This window comes from Podarcis liolepis (genome assembly GCF_965112155.1).
Source record: "Podarcis liolepis genome assembly, chromosome: 9".
In the NCBI taxonomy this organism is placed as follows: Eukaryota; Metazoa; Chordata; class Lepidosauria; order Squamata; family Lacertidae; genus Podarcis; species Podarcis liolepis.
The window spans coordinates 59,238,527-59,250,840 of NC_139564.1; the positions used below are offsets into that span (position 1 = coordinate 59,238,527).

Genomic DNA, 12,314 nt, shown 5'->3' on the forward strand with positions numbered 1-12,314 from the left:
ATATGTACATATTTATATATTTATTTGTACCTGGAAAATGTAGCATCAAAGGGTATATTTATATTTTACAAATAAAACATTTTTTAAAGATATGTATAACTGTACCATGAATAACTTTTTTTTATTGCTTGCCTTCAAACCTTGCACAACTTTATCACACATTTCTGTACTACACAGATCTAACGTTATATATAAATAGGTATGAAAATAAGGATTTTTTTTCTATTTTAATGTTTCAAATAAAGTGCTCATTTTCCCCAACTACTGTTACTGAAGAGGATGAATTGATTAGAGGGGATCAAATGTATACATTATGGGGAAGGTAATGTTCTATCCTTTCAACCTATTCTCATTGTGTTAAGTATCTTACCTGATTTTGGCTGCAACCCTACACATGGTCACCTTTGGAGTAAGTCCTGCTGAACTCAGTGGGGTTACTTCTGAGTTTGCATGTAAAGGATGGAACTATTAATCTCAGAAGATCTATTTTACCTCAATGTTCTAACCAATAAAATGCATTTGTGACCTTGCCATCAATATTTCTCATGCAGAGTAAAGACCGTAACCACGTTAAAGGAAAATGAAACAATACAGAAAATAAAACAGCAAATGGAAATATTGTTTGATTTTGTGCATGTGTGTTTCCACCTCTTAAGGTAATTTAAAATTGTTTTAGAAATATTTAAACAGTGTTGTTAAACTTTGCAATATCTAGTTATGCACTATACTCAAGTACTGTACAAAACTGCAATAAATGACACTATACGACTACATATGCTTCTACTATAAAGACACCATCAGAAAGGTGGATCTTTTTTTAAGGTCAACTAATAACTGCTAATATGTACGTGAATCAAAATACCGTTGACTGGCCAAATGTATTATTAAAATCTAAATACAGTACACAATTATTTATGGTAGTATGATTTACAGGGCCTTTTTCGGGGGGGGGGGTATAAGGAATATTTGCAAAGGTTTCATGAGAAATAGTTAATGGATCAATATTAAATATTATACAAAATTTGCAAACAGAGGCTCCAGTTTTGTTTCCATTTGCATTTAAGTATTGATGATGCACTGGATTTTCTTTTCTTAAAAAAAAAGACCTCCTCTTAGCAAAATTATTTCTAATATATAAAGTCATTGTAAATTTATGCCAGCAAAGTGTAAGCTTGCAATTTACAAAAGCAGCAATAATCTTTAATCATGAGGACCCCCTCATGAAAACGAAATCCCAAAGAACGGTTCCCAGTGGCTGCTATGGATACACAAAGTTAACCTTTTAAGGCAGATTTCATGGAAACTGTACTTCAGAAAAGTTGTACACAGAAGTTTTATATTACCAATATGCTTAAACCCTGAAGAGTATCTGAAAGCTTTTTTTCTGGACATTTGGCTTTTTCTTCTTCTCGTTAATTTATAAAAGTTTCAATTCACAAGACGGGATTAATACTTAAAATTGTCTCGTGAATGGCTACTATGTGCAATATGTTACTAGGTAACCTTGTAAACCTACAGCTAAGAATCCGGAATGTTGCTCTTTGTGAGATTTCAAAGAGCAAATTGAACCATTTGCAAAAACATGTTCCCATCTGTATTGGGTCCCTGGAATTTTTTGCGGGAGCACATCTGGATGAATGACTTGCCTTTGCGAATGCACGGGCACTGCCGATATAAAACACAGCTATAACATTTCTCACTATCGCCTCAAACAAACGGATCGAATCCAAAGACCCACAAGCAGAATTAAAACAGCCGGGGCTTATCCACACAACTTTTGCCCTGCCCTTTCCAGGGACAGTTCCATGCTTTAAAGTTTCATGTCTGAGAGCTCTTTTCCACCGCCCCGGAGCATAAATCCGCTCTTTAAAGCTGAGTGCAACAAACAGCAGTGGAGGAAAGGTAAATGCTCTCACTTGTGTTAACCTGCAAATGTTTGCACAGTTATTTTCCTAGTGCCATCAACAGGTAGGTTTTATAGCAGCTTTTCTCATACGACGCTTCGGAGTACGGTGCCAAACAGCCCCTCCATGAGCAGAAGACAGCTTCTGCATGTAGGTGGGCAAGCTTTGAATCAATGGATTCCATTTGTACATTCAGCTGCAAGTAGTCAACTGCACAGCAACCAAGTGTAGTAACATGTGAACCAGCCCTAGGACTGCTCATCTGAAAGATCCAGAGTTTACCATTTATTTAGGAGAATAGCTCTCCTTCTGCATATCAACGAATTACAAAACAACAACTCTAATACCTGATCTCACCTTACTGTGCACTATTTACACCCCTGACCCTGAATGTTTATTTGGGAGTAAGTTCTGCTTCTCTGTGCAACTGCAGCAAAAAAGAAATACCCTACTTTGATTGTTCTGTACCACTTGCCAGACAAGCATCCCTTTCTTGCTATATCTACCTGAATATATCAGAGCCAAAACAGCCCATGCAATGCTATGTAAGGAAGTGCCTGTAAAGTTCACCATAGAAAACATCTGTGATGAGCCAAGAAAATAATGTATGAAGTCACTGTTATTAATTAACACTGCCCCTGATCATGTTTTTTTATATGATTCTTTTTTTTTCATATTGAAAAAGAGCCATATGACCCACCCCTCTTGGGCCCAAATCAGGGAGCTGTTAACAGCTAGAAGAACTATTAAGGACTGAATGAATATTGGCCAATGTTTTTTCACTAGGAGCAAGCAGGTTTGTGTTGTTTACTTTGGTGTATCATCACTTTTTTATTTTTTAAAAAGTATGTTGTCAACTTCTACCACAGTGTGGCACGGAGAGGTTGGCTCAGCATCCATTCCCTTGCCCCCGATATCCCTCCCCCCACATTGCACAACTGCTTTTATAAAACACTTTAGCACTGGACAGAAAGAAAGAAAAAACACTTCTGCTACAATGATTGATATGAATCCAGCTTTGGGGCTAGGCTGGAAACTTTTCTTCTCTTGTGAGACCTGCCCAAGCACCCGATCCTTTTGCTTCAGGGGCAGAGTGCTGACCGTACCACAGATCTAACTGTTAATCAGCAACTTCAGCGCTTGACTCAAAAGTAAAGAGGTGCTTCACCCTGACATTCCAATAGCCTTGACATATATCTTGCATTCATAATGGTTGCGAATAAGAGAATACTTGAGCTCACCACACACCTGTAATATTTACATGGGCACTGCTACCGTAAGAAATTAAGGTTACTTCTTATAAAAAAACCCTTCTCTTTTAAATGATAGTTTCTTTGCATTAAAGTAGAATCAGTCATTTTATAGAAAAATATCTTAAACTTTAAATTAAAAAAATAGTGTTACTAAATAGTTATGTAGGACCATATGCGGTTGTATGGATATAATTCAGCATTATTTGAATACCAGTTTAGGAGAACTCACACGGATAGGAGAGCGGGCTATATTTGCCATGGGTGCCATCTGTTTACAGATCCCATGAATAAACTCTGTGCACCTCCTTTGGAGATAAATGGACATGATACCTATATACATTCTGTACATCTCGGTTCACGGGTTAGCAGTTATTAGTCGTACTGTACATAGGAAAACAATCTGATTATAATGATGTTATACGCCCTCAGCATAAAGTTAAGGTTTGCTCCTAAAACCCATGTAAGACAGGTTCCCTGTTTAGATATGTTGCCCAGTACACTAGGTTGAAAGTACCAAATAAGACTGGAAAAACTATTCTCGACATCCTGTCGATTTTACTAACACTGTTGAAGGTTTTCTTTGCTTCCTGTGGCTTGGCTTCCGGCTTGGCTTTGTTGGGTTCTGTTGTGGTAGCGCTCTTGGAGATTGTCGGGAGAACAGAGTCCTTCGTGATATTTGGTGCATAATTGGCAACTGCCACTGCATAGGCGTTGTTTTTCTTAATAACCGATGCCTTTTCTTTTTTCTGAGGGGAAACAAAAATGGCATTTGATTACCCAATCATGGTACTTGCATTATGTCACAATGGTGGCTAGTAGTTTTACTTACCCTTGCTTCAGTCCTCCCCCTCCCCCTGGGTGTATGAAATACTGTAAGCTCCTTTTCAGGGGCATGTATACACTGCAGCATAGCACAGGCACTAATAATAATAATAATAATAATAATAATAATAATAATAATAATAGTTTATTATTTATATCCCACCCATCTGGCTGGGTTTCCCCAGCCACTCTGGGCAGCTTCCAACAGAATATTAAAATACAATAATCTATTAAACATTAAAAGCTTCCCTAAACAGGGCCGTCTTCAGATGTCTTCTAAAGTCTGGCAGTTGTTTTCCTCTGAAAATCTCGCCCAATGCATACGTGAAAGTAGGTTTTGCGGAAACTGGAATTATGGTGACCAGGCTTTCTCTTTCCTCTGTGCAAATGTATAGCTGAGTGGGGATACATCCAAATTTCACCTGCCTTCTTAGACTACCTTAGCATACCTTCAGGTCTTGTTGATACATAGCAACTCTATAATCTCAGGTATTTGCTCTAATAATGTGGAGCATGTGTAATTCCCACATCGGCTGCAATGTGTGCCTAGATTCAGCAAGCCTCTTGGTAATCTTTCCAATCTTTCTCTTCTCCCCAACACACAAATAATACACATCAACAGAATCAATTGAGAAATTCGGCGAGTTGCCACTGACAAATACAGGACAGAATAGAAAATGATGCCTTGTATAAGTGATGCAAAATCCTAATAGGCTTAGGAGGGAGACAGATGTTGCAAGGAATCTGACTGCACAGTCAATAACATATGTTCTCATAATGTTCCAGTGTTCCTTTGGAAACTTCAGAATCTCCCCCCCCCTCAAAGATTTTTGTGAGCTAATGCTTATGCTCAAGCATAAGGCTATATAGGGCTGGGGGGAGGACCCATCCCCAATAAAAAATATCTATTGTCTCTAACAGTTGAGTTGCTGTTTTAAATACTAATACATCTTCCAAAATATCCAATGAAGATTTCCAGTTTCCATCTTTTGTGATCCATGGGTATTATGGGACATACCCAGAAGACCTTTGTGATGTTCCTAATCTTAGAACGTCTCTGATGTTCAGTACAATCGGATTCCTTAAGCCTGCAAATTTAATCTACACGTAAATTCTACTTTCACATGAGACATGTATGTAGCAAACTAGCAGGTTGAGCAACAAATTGGCAAAACAACAACAACAAAACACACACACCCTTTACCTGGTTGGTCTGGTGATTAGAACATCTTGGGCAAAGTCCTGCCTTCAGCTCTGAGAGTTGAAGAAAAGGATGACTATAGGCCCCTATCTTCTGCCCCACAGAATATTCACATTATCTTGCCCTAGCTTCTTGGGAGAAGTATGGTAAACAACTATAATAAATATGTAATTTATTTGCGTCGCTCAGGGAAAAATAGTCCCCATGAAGAAGATCCCTATTTTCTGTGGTGAAGTGAAAAGTTCCAAATGGGGAGCTGGAACAGGGCTCTTAAGTAGGGTTTAATGCATTTTTGCAGATTAAAATGGAGTAAAATAAGAGTAAAATTGCTGACTTTCTACCACTAACTGGTTTGAAACTAGCTCCAATGTGAACTAATTATTTTGATATTTTTATGCAGCTTTTCAGGGCAAAAAACCTCTCTCGGTGCAGTTTTCAGAAATAACATTTATTTTTATAAAAAAGAACCAAACACACCAGAGAAGTGTTTAAGCTAAAACAGCAAGTACCAGGTTTCTCACATAACAGCATAAATGTGGGACTGAAATATGAGGTGTTGGGTTTCGTTAATCCTGATTAAGGTTCATCATAGGAAAGTAGCTTAGGCCTCATTCATTTTCGTGCAACAAACTGACGAAGATAATGAAATGCTGCCTGAGATTATTTTGGATATTTAACAGGCATAAATGGGCTATTGTTTAATTTGTAGGCAGCCTTGGGACAATATTTGTTTCTCCAAGATGAAGCAGATGGAGGAGACTCCATATGTACAATTTAATTTCTGCTGAAGTGTGTGCTCAAACTGCCAGCTTCTTTTCCTTTCCTCTCCTGCGTCAATCTGCTCTGCCTTTATATTGGTTTTAAGATTTCAATTATTTTTCAGTAATAGAAAGCTATCAGCTGTAGATGCTACTAAATTGATTTCTTAGAATTGGAAGGAACTTTAAGCACGTTTCTTTATCACTCACCTTATCGTTGACTACGCTTTTCCCATCCCACGCCCATCCTCTTTTTGTGAAGTAATTTACAGTGGCAAATTCTATCAAGGCAGAGAATACAAATGCATAACAAACAGCAATAAACCAGTCCATAGCTGTGGCATAGGCTACTTTGGGCAGTGAATTTCGAGCACTGATGCTTAAAGTTGTCATTGTTAGCACAGTTGTGACTCCTGGGGAGAAAACGGAGGAAAATAAAGTGTTGGTCAGAGTAATTCAGAATGGTTTTTTTTAAAAAAAGAAGAATATTTATCATCAGGAGCAAAAACTAGTGATTACAAATGATTAGTGTAAAGCTGCTGATTGCAGCTGATAACAACACTATGGGGGCTTGATCCAGAGTTCAGTGGAGAGAGATAAAGCTCTACAGAAGTCACAGTTAAGATGCACATTGTGACTAAGAAAGTATGCAAGATTATATGCACAAAACTTGATACTACAGTGGTACCTCGGGTTAAGTACTTAATTCGTTCCAGAGGTCCGTTCTTAACCTGAAACTGTTCTTAACCTGAAGCACCACTTTAGCTAATGGGGCCTGCTGCTGCTGCCGTGCTGCCAGAGCACAATTTCTGTTCTCATCCTGAAGCAAAGTTCTTAATCCGAGGTACTATTTCTGGGTTAGCAGAGTCTGTAACCTGAAGCGTATGTAACCCGAGGTACCACTGTATCTTTGTGCAGATACATTGGGTGGTAGCCAACTAAACGGTTCCACTTATACAAGGACTTTTGGCTGTGCAGCGGAATCCATTTCCTCTTTCTGCACCCTGAGGAAATCTGCCCCAGAGGGTTGGGGAATACCCCAGAAGAGATTTACAGGTTCCGCAGTGCAGTGTGGGTATAAGAGAGGATAAGGAAATTCCACTGCACTGCTAAGCACCCTTGTTTAGTTGGATACCACCCATTGCTTTTTAGGGTAGCAATAATGTGACAAAATAGCACCAACAGACAATATGCAATTCACACTGTCTTCCCTTTGTATAACATGTGAAGTGGAAACTTCTGCTTCTCTCCTGCAGGAAAATGAATGAGCTTCACATATATCTGGCAAAATGAAAAGGCAGATGAGTAGGTTTCGCCTTGACATGTTTCACAAGAACTACAAACAAGGTGGGGGTGGGGGCGGTGGGGGGGGGGTGAGCACAAGTCAATTATTTACTATTTTTCAGGGGTTGTTTGAGATATCAGGAGTTACCCCTCTGACCATATCCAATACATTATTTGAAGTGCCAATACACAGTGGCTTGATTTCAGTGCTCTATGAATTCAGTTCCTTTCCATGCTGAAAAAGGTAAAACAGGGCAAAGCACCAATTCAAACAATATTGAATTAAATGCATAGGCGCAAATAAGCAGTCGCACATTCCCAATATTTCCTTGGCAGCCATGGGTCTATTGTGGTGCTATTAGGAGCAGATTCTAAGGTTTAGATTGCGTTCCCAAGTATACCTTTGAAACTGCAACTTTACCAATCCCATGTTTGACACCATATGACAGGCATCCCCAAACTCGGCCCTCCAGCTGTTTTGAAACTACAGTTCCCATCGTCCCTGACCACTGGTCCTGTTAGCTAGGGATGATGGGAGTTGTAGTCCCCAAACAGCTGGAGGGTGGAGTTTGGGGATGCCTGCCATATGACATCAGGTGATGGGCAGGTGGCCGTGGCTTGCCCCAAAGGCCTTGCAGGCCAAATGGAGAAGCCTGCCATGCCTTATTAGCACCAGAGCTTCCCCACTAGTGTAATGAAAGCTCAAGAGAAGAAAACGCAGATTTATTTGTTAGATTGCAGGTATCTGCTATTTGTAAATTGAGGTGGCATTCCCCCCCCCCCCCCGCATCATATTTATATAAACAATTCTAATTCTTTTTTGTTCTTGGGATCTTTCTGTTGTAAGCCAACCCCATACCTTTTGTCTAAAATTTGTAATTGCTTTATATGTATTTGGGGAGGAAGACTCAAGCTTCAGCAAATGAGTCTGCATCTGTTATGCGTAGTTTGTCCATAAACTGAAACTTGTGAGGTAGTTTTCTGGCAGGGTTTGAGAGCATCATTAAATAAATTACTTGATGCCAAGAGTCTAGTCTCCTCCAAATGACAAAGATAGTAATCTGAAAACAGCAGAAGTCCAATATTTAATACTCTTTCCATTTTTAGCTGTGATTTTTTCATTCAAATATAACATACTTTGATTAAGTTTAATTAGAATAAGAAACTCTCCACATTATCTGTCTTCCCCCAGGACAGAGAACTATGCAAAGATGATTTGCCTGTGGCTTACTGTCTGACCTGCCTTTGTACGAAAATTAGCAATGCTGAGGAAGCAGGCATAATTAGTACAAAAACAAAAAAAACTCTATTGTATTACAGAGATGGCAATCTTTTAGAAAAAAGCTCTTACCACAAAATATATGTATACCACTACAAACACACACACACTCACACACAGATTGATTCAGTGAATTTTATAACATGTCTCCATATCTATCTGAGTATTATTTCTAAGCAACTTGGGGATCCTGTTAACATTTCTAACAACTCTAGTTTTCAACTGAAGGGCAAAGAAAAAGAAGCAGCAATAGTAGTCACTATTTGGTCCTCATATTTTTCAATAGATTTCTCAATGCTAACAAAATTGTGCAATTGGGTTATAAATTCCTGTTCATGCACTTGACCTCTAAAATTGAAATATTTGTGATCTAAGTCAAAGCCTAGGGACGCGGGTGGCACTGTGGGTTAAACCAGAGCCTAGGACTTGCCGATCAGAAGCTTGGCGGTTCAAATCCCCGCAACGGGGTGAGCTCCCGTTGCTCGATCCCTGCTCCTGCCAACCTAGCAGTTCGAAAGCACGCCAGTGCAAGTAGATAAATAGGTACTGCTCCGGTGGGAAGGTAAACAGCGTTTCCGTGCGCTGCTGTGGTTCGCCAGAAGCGGCTTAGTCATGCTGGCCACATGACCTGGAAGCTGTACGCTGGCTCCCTCGGCCAATAAAGCAAGATGAGCGCCGCAACCCAAGTCGGCCATGACTGGACCTAATGGTCAGGGGTCCCTTTACCTTTAAGTCAAAGCCTGCTCTTTGAAAGAACATTTTGGTCAGGATTGACCAATGGCATGCAAACTATTCTATGCACAAAAGGTAAATTTAGACTTGTGCTTCCCAAATACCAATTTGGAAAGGAAACTATTGTTGAACCCAAAACAGATTATGATAAGCTCCCTCTGGCATGTCATGGGGTGAATTGTACCTGCTCTTTATACAAGTCAATATTCAGCACATGTAGCCCAGGACTTTAGATGCTATACCTGAAAAACTACTTTGTGTACTAACAAAGGTGGTGAAGGTTTTGACTTAGATATCCTTTGTATGCTTTTTTAATATCCAGTGTATTTAATGTGTCTGTATTTTGCAAGTTTTCTTTTTTAAAAAATAGTTGGCATTTAATTAGAGGCGCAGAGTCATTGACTTGCATTGCTGAAAAAACACAAATGGCACAGATACCTTAAGAAATAAAAACAGATTGGAATCTTGAACCAAACAATTTTGTGCCAGCTTTATGCCTAGTCCCTGAAGGCACAATCAAATGCTTTTCAAATGCATCTTCTATGAAGAACATAGTCAAGATTTATCCAATTAGCAGCACTGCAACTTTTTACACAGGCTAATTTGAAGCAAGGCAAAGACAACAAATGATTTGGTCGTAATTCACCATGGACACTTTAGGTCAACCACATTAAACAGATGTCATAAATGAAAGGAACTGGAGAGCGTGATTATTAAAATTGCCTCATTATCCCAAGTCCTTAAATGCAACCTACTGCTTATAAGTACATTATGTGAGCAAAGTGAAATAGAGAGGAGGGGGACAGAGAGTAGATCTCAGACAAGAAATACTCAACATCTCAGTTTTTAAAAATAGTTTCTTTTTAGGCTGCTTCAGGGTGTCTTCCAATATAAAAAGCAAGCTCGCTCATGTGCATAATGCAGAAGAAGAAGAAGAAACTTTTCATGGAAAAGCACAGTTGTAATATTCCACATTTGGCTCATACCCCACTGTGGCGTTTGCCTCCTAGGTGGGTCATAAGGAAAGGGTTAAATGAGTGTGACGTGATTGGCCAGTGGAAACTGATAGGAGGAGTTAGAGTGAGAGTTGGAGTTGTGTGAAAGTCAGTGGAGAGTTGGGAGTTGGAGAAGGAAGAGGGAGGAATAGTCTGTGGGTTGGTTGGTTGAGTTGTGTTGTGTTGTGAGAGAGTGAGAGGAACTGTTAGGTGGAGTCAGATAGTTGTTTGAAGTTGTTAGGAACATTGGGTCAGTAAAGAAACTAAGATTAAGAAACTTCCAAGAAAAATTAACTGAAACCATAAGCTTTTTCATGCTTATAAAAATAAACTTGATTATTTGTTAATGTTAACAACTGTCTGGACTCCATGTGTACTTGTGAGAAACGGGTTGGTGGTAGCGAAGAAAGCAATTACAGTGGTGGCACAGGGTCAATAGACCGTCAAATGTCCGGGGACCTGTGTGATCACCACACCCACTATTCTGCAAGCACATCTGCTCTTGGGTTTGAGAATGATCCCCATGCAACTGCTCTTTTGATAATTGTGCTCGGATGTATTCCTAACCCAGTGCTAGCATAGGGAAGCTACCAGGGTTTTCCCCTGCCTGCCTCAGGCAAGCACACAAATGAGGCACAACTTACGTTTCTCCACTGTAACTTTAACTCAAGTGGGATTCAAGGAAGATATTGAGGTTACGTTTCAAGTCAGAACAGCTGAGGAATGTTTAGGCAAGCAAAAAGAATGCAGATCAGACATACAGTGGTACCTTGGGTTAAGTACTTAATTCGTTCCGGAGGTCTGTTCTTAACCTGAAACTGTTCTTAACCTGAAGCACCACTTTAGCTAATGGGGCCTCCTGCTGCTGCCGCGCCACCGGAGCACGATTTCTGTTCTTATCCTGAAGCAAAGTTCTTAACCTGAAGCACTATTTCTGGGTTAGCGGAGTCTGTAACCTGAAGCGTATGTAATGTGAAGCGTATGTAACCCGAGGTACCACTGTACAGCCTCCACTTGCCTCTGCATGGGGTTTTCACTACGCTGAAACTGTACTCCCCTCCATCCATCCCATGGGAAGGTTGGATTGCTGGTACTGAAAATCCCTATAAGCCCTGAAATCTCAATCTCTCTCTCTCTCTCTCTCTCTCTCTCTCTCTCTCTCTCTCTCTCTGTGTGTGTGTGTGTGTATGTATGTGTGTGATGTTTGCCAAAATGGGAGTGGTGTATGTTGAAAGAAAAAAAAATGTAACGAAGGGATATGACTGGAATGAAAGGCGCAAAAAACGAGTTCTTAAAACTGGGCTGAGTGGGAAAAAGTGATATGGGTTCAGTTTAGAAGAGACTGCCATTGGCAGCAGCTTCCTCAACTTTTCCTCTTCATTAGTAGTGATGAAACTCCTTTCGGTGGCAGCTGGTTGGCAGCTGTCATTGCACCCTACTAATGCCCCTGGAGGAAAAGCAAGTCATGATGTAGTATCGTTCTAATGGGATTTTGGCTGGAGGCAGGGGCACACGGGATGGTAGGTCATCACTTTGTACACATAATAATAGCAACCCAAACATCTACCAGAGCTTTCTCCTCTTTTACAACAGAAACATGATTGAGAAATGCCCCTTGCTGGTACCCAGACTCTGACATGGAGTCATCCCAATCTCAAAGTTGTATGACAAGTTCCATGTTGCATTAAAGCGCTGAGCTTCTTTTGGGCACAGGAGCACTCCTGATATGGGCTGTGATCTCTACTTGCATGGTATAAAAACGGCAGACCAGAATTCAAGAGAGAAAGCTGGACTTGAAAACATTTACCATCAGAACTTTCCTAAAACCAGGCACATTTTTTCCTCCAATGCCAGCAGAATATTGACTTTACATGCTTCGCTTTCATATGTTAATTCCCCTTCCAACTCCCTGGAGCTCTGTGGCCTGTACCTGAAAGTAGTATTAGTGACAAATAGCCACAGTTTGTCACACTGCATAATGAACTTCAATCACAAAAGAGAATGCATTCTTAAAAGAAAAGAATGAAAAGATAGATGAACTAAATGTGCTGTAGCTGGCACCTGAAATGCTGAGCTGCCTTCAATG

At 40.0% G+C, this 12,314-nt stretch overlaps 1 protein-coding gene and 1 long non-coding RNA gene across 5 annotated transcripts in view; both read right to left on the reverse strand.

The window, feature by feature from the left end:
• Nucleotides 1-12,314, reverse strand: part of LOC310686473 — a 209,427-nt gene that overhangs the window by 112,887 nt on the left and 84,226 nt on the right. The window lies entirely within an intron of this gene.
• GABRA2 (gamma-aminobutyric acid type A receptor subunit alpha2) overlaps nucleotides 946-12,314 on the reverse strand; it is a 73,757-nt gene continuing 62,388 nt past the window's right edge. For all 4 annotated transcript variants that reach the window (XM_083460052.1, XM_083460049.1, XM_083460051.1 and 1 more), the window contains 2 exons: nucleotides 6,149-6,351; nucleotides 946-3,903 (listed from right to left, as the gene is read on the reverse strand). In XM_083460052.1, the coding sequence (XP_083316178.1) occupies nucleotides 3,607-3,903; nucleotides 6,149-6,351 (500 nt within the window). In that variant the 3' untranslated portion in view covers nucleotides 946-3,606. The remainder of the gene's footprint in view (nucleotides 3,904-6,148; nucleotides 6,352-12,314) is intronic.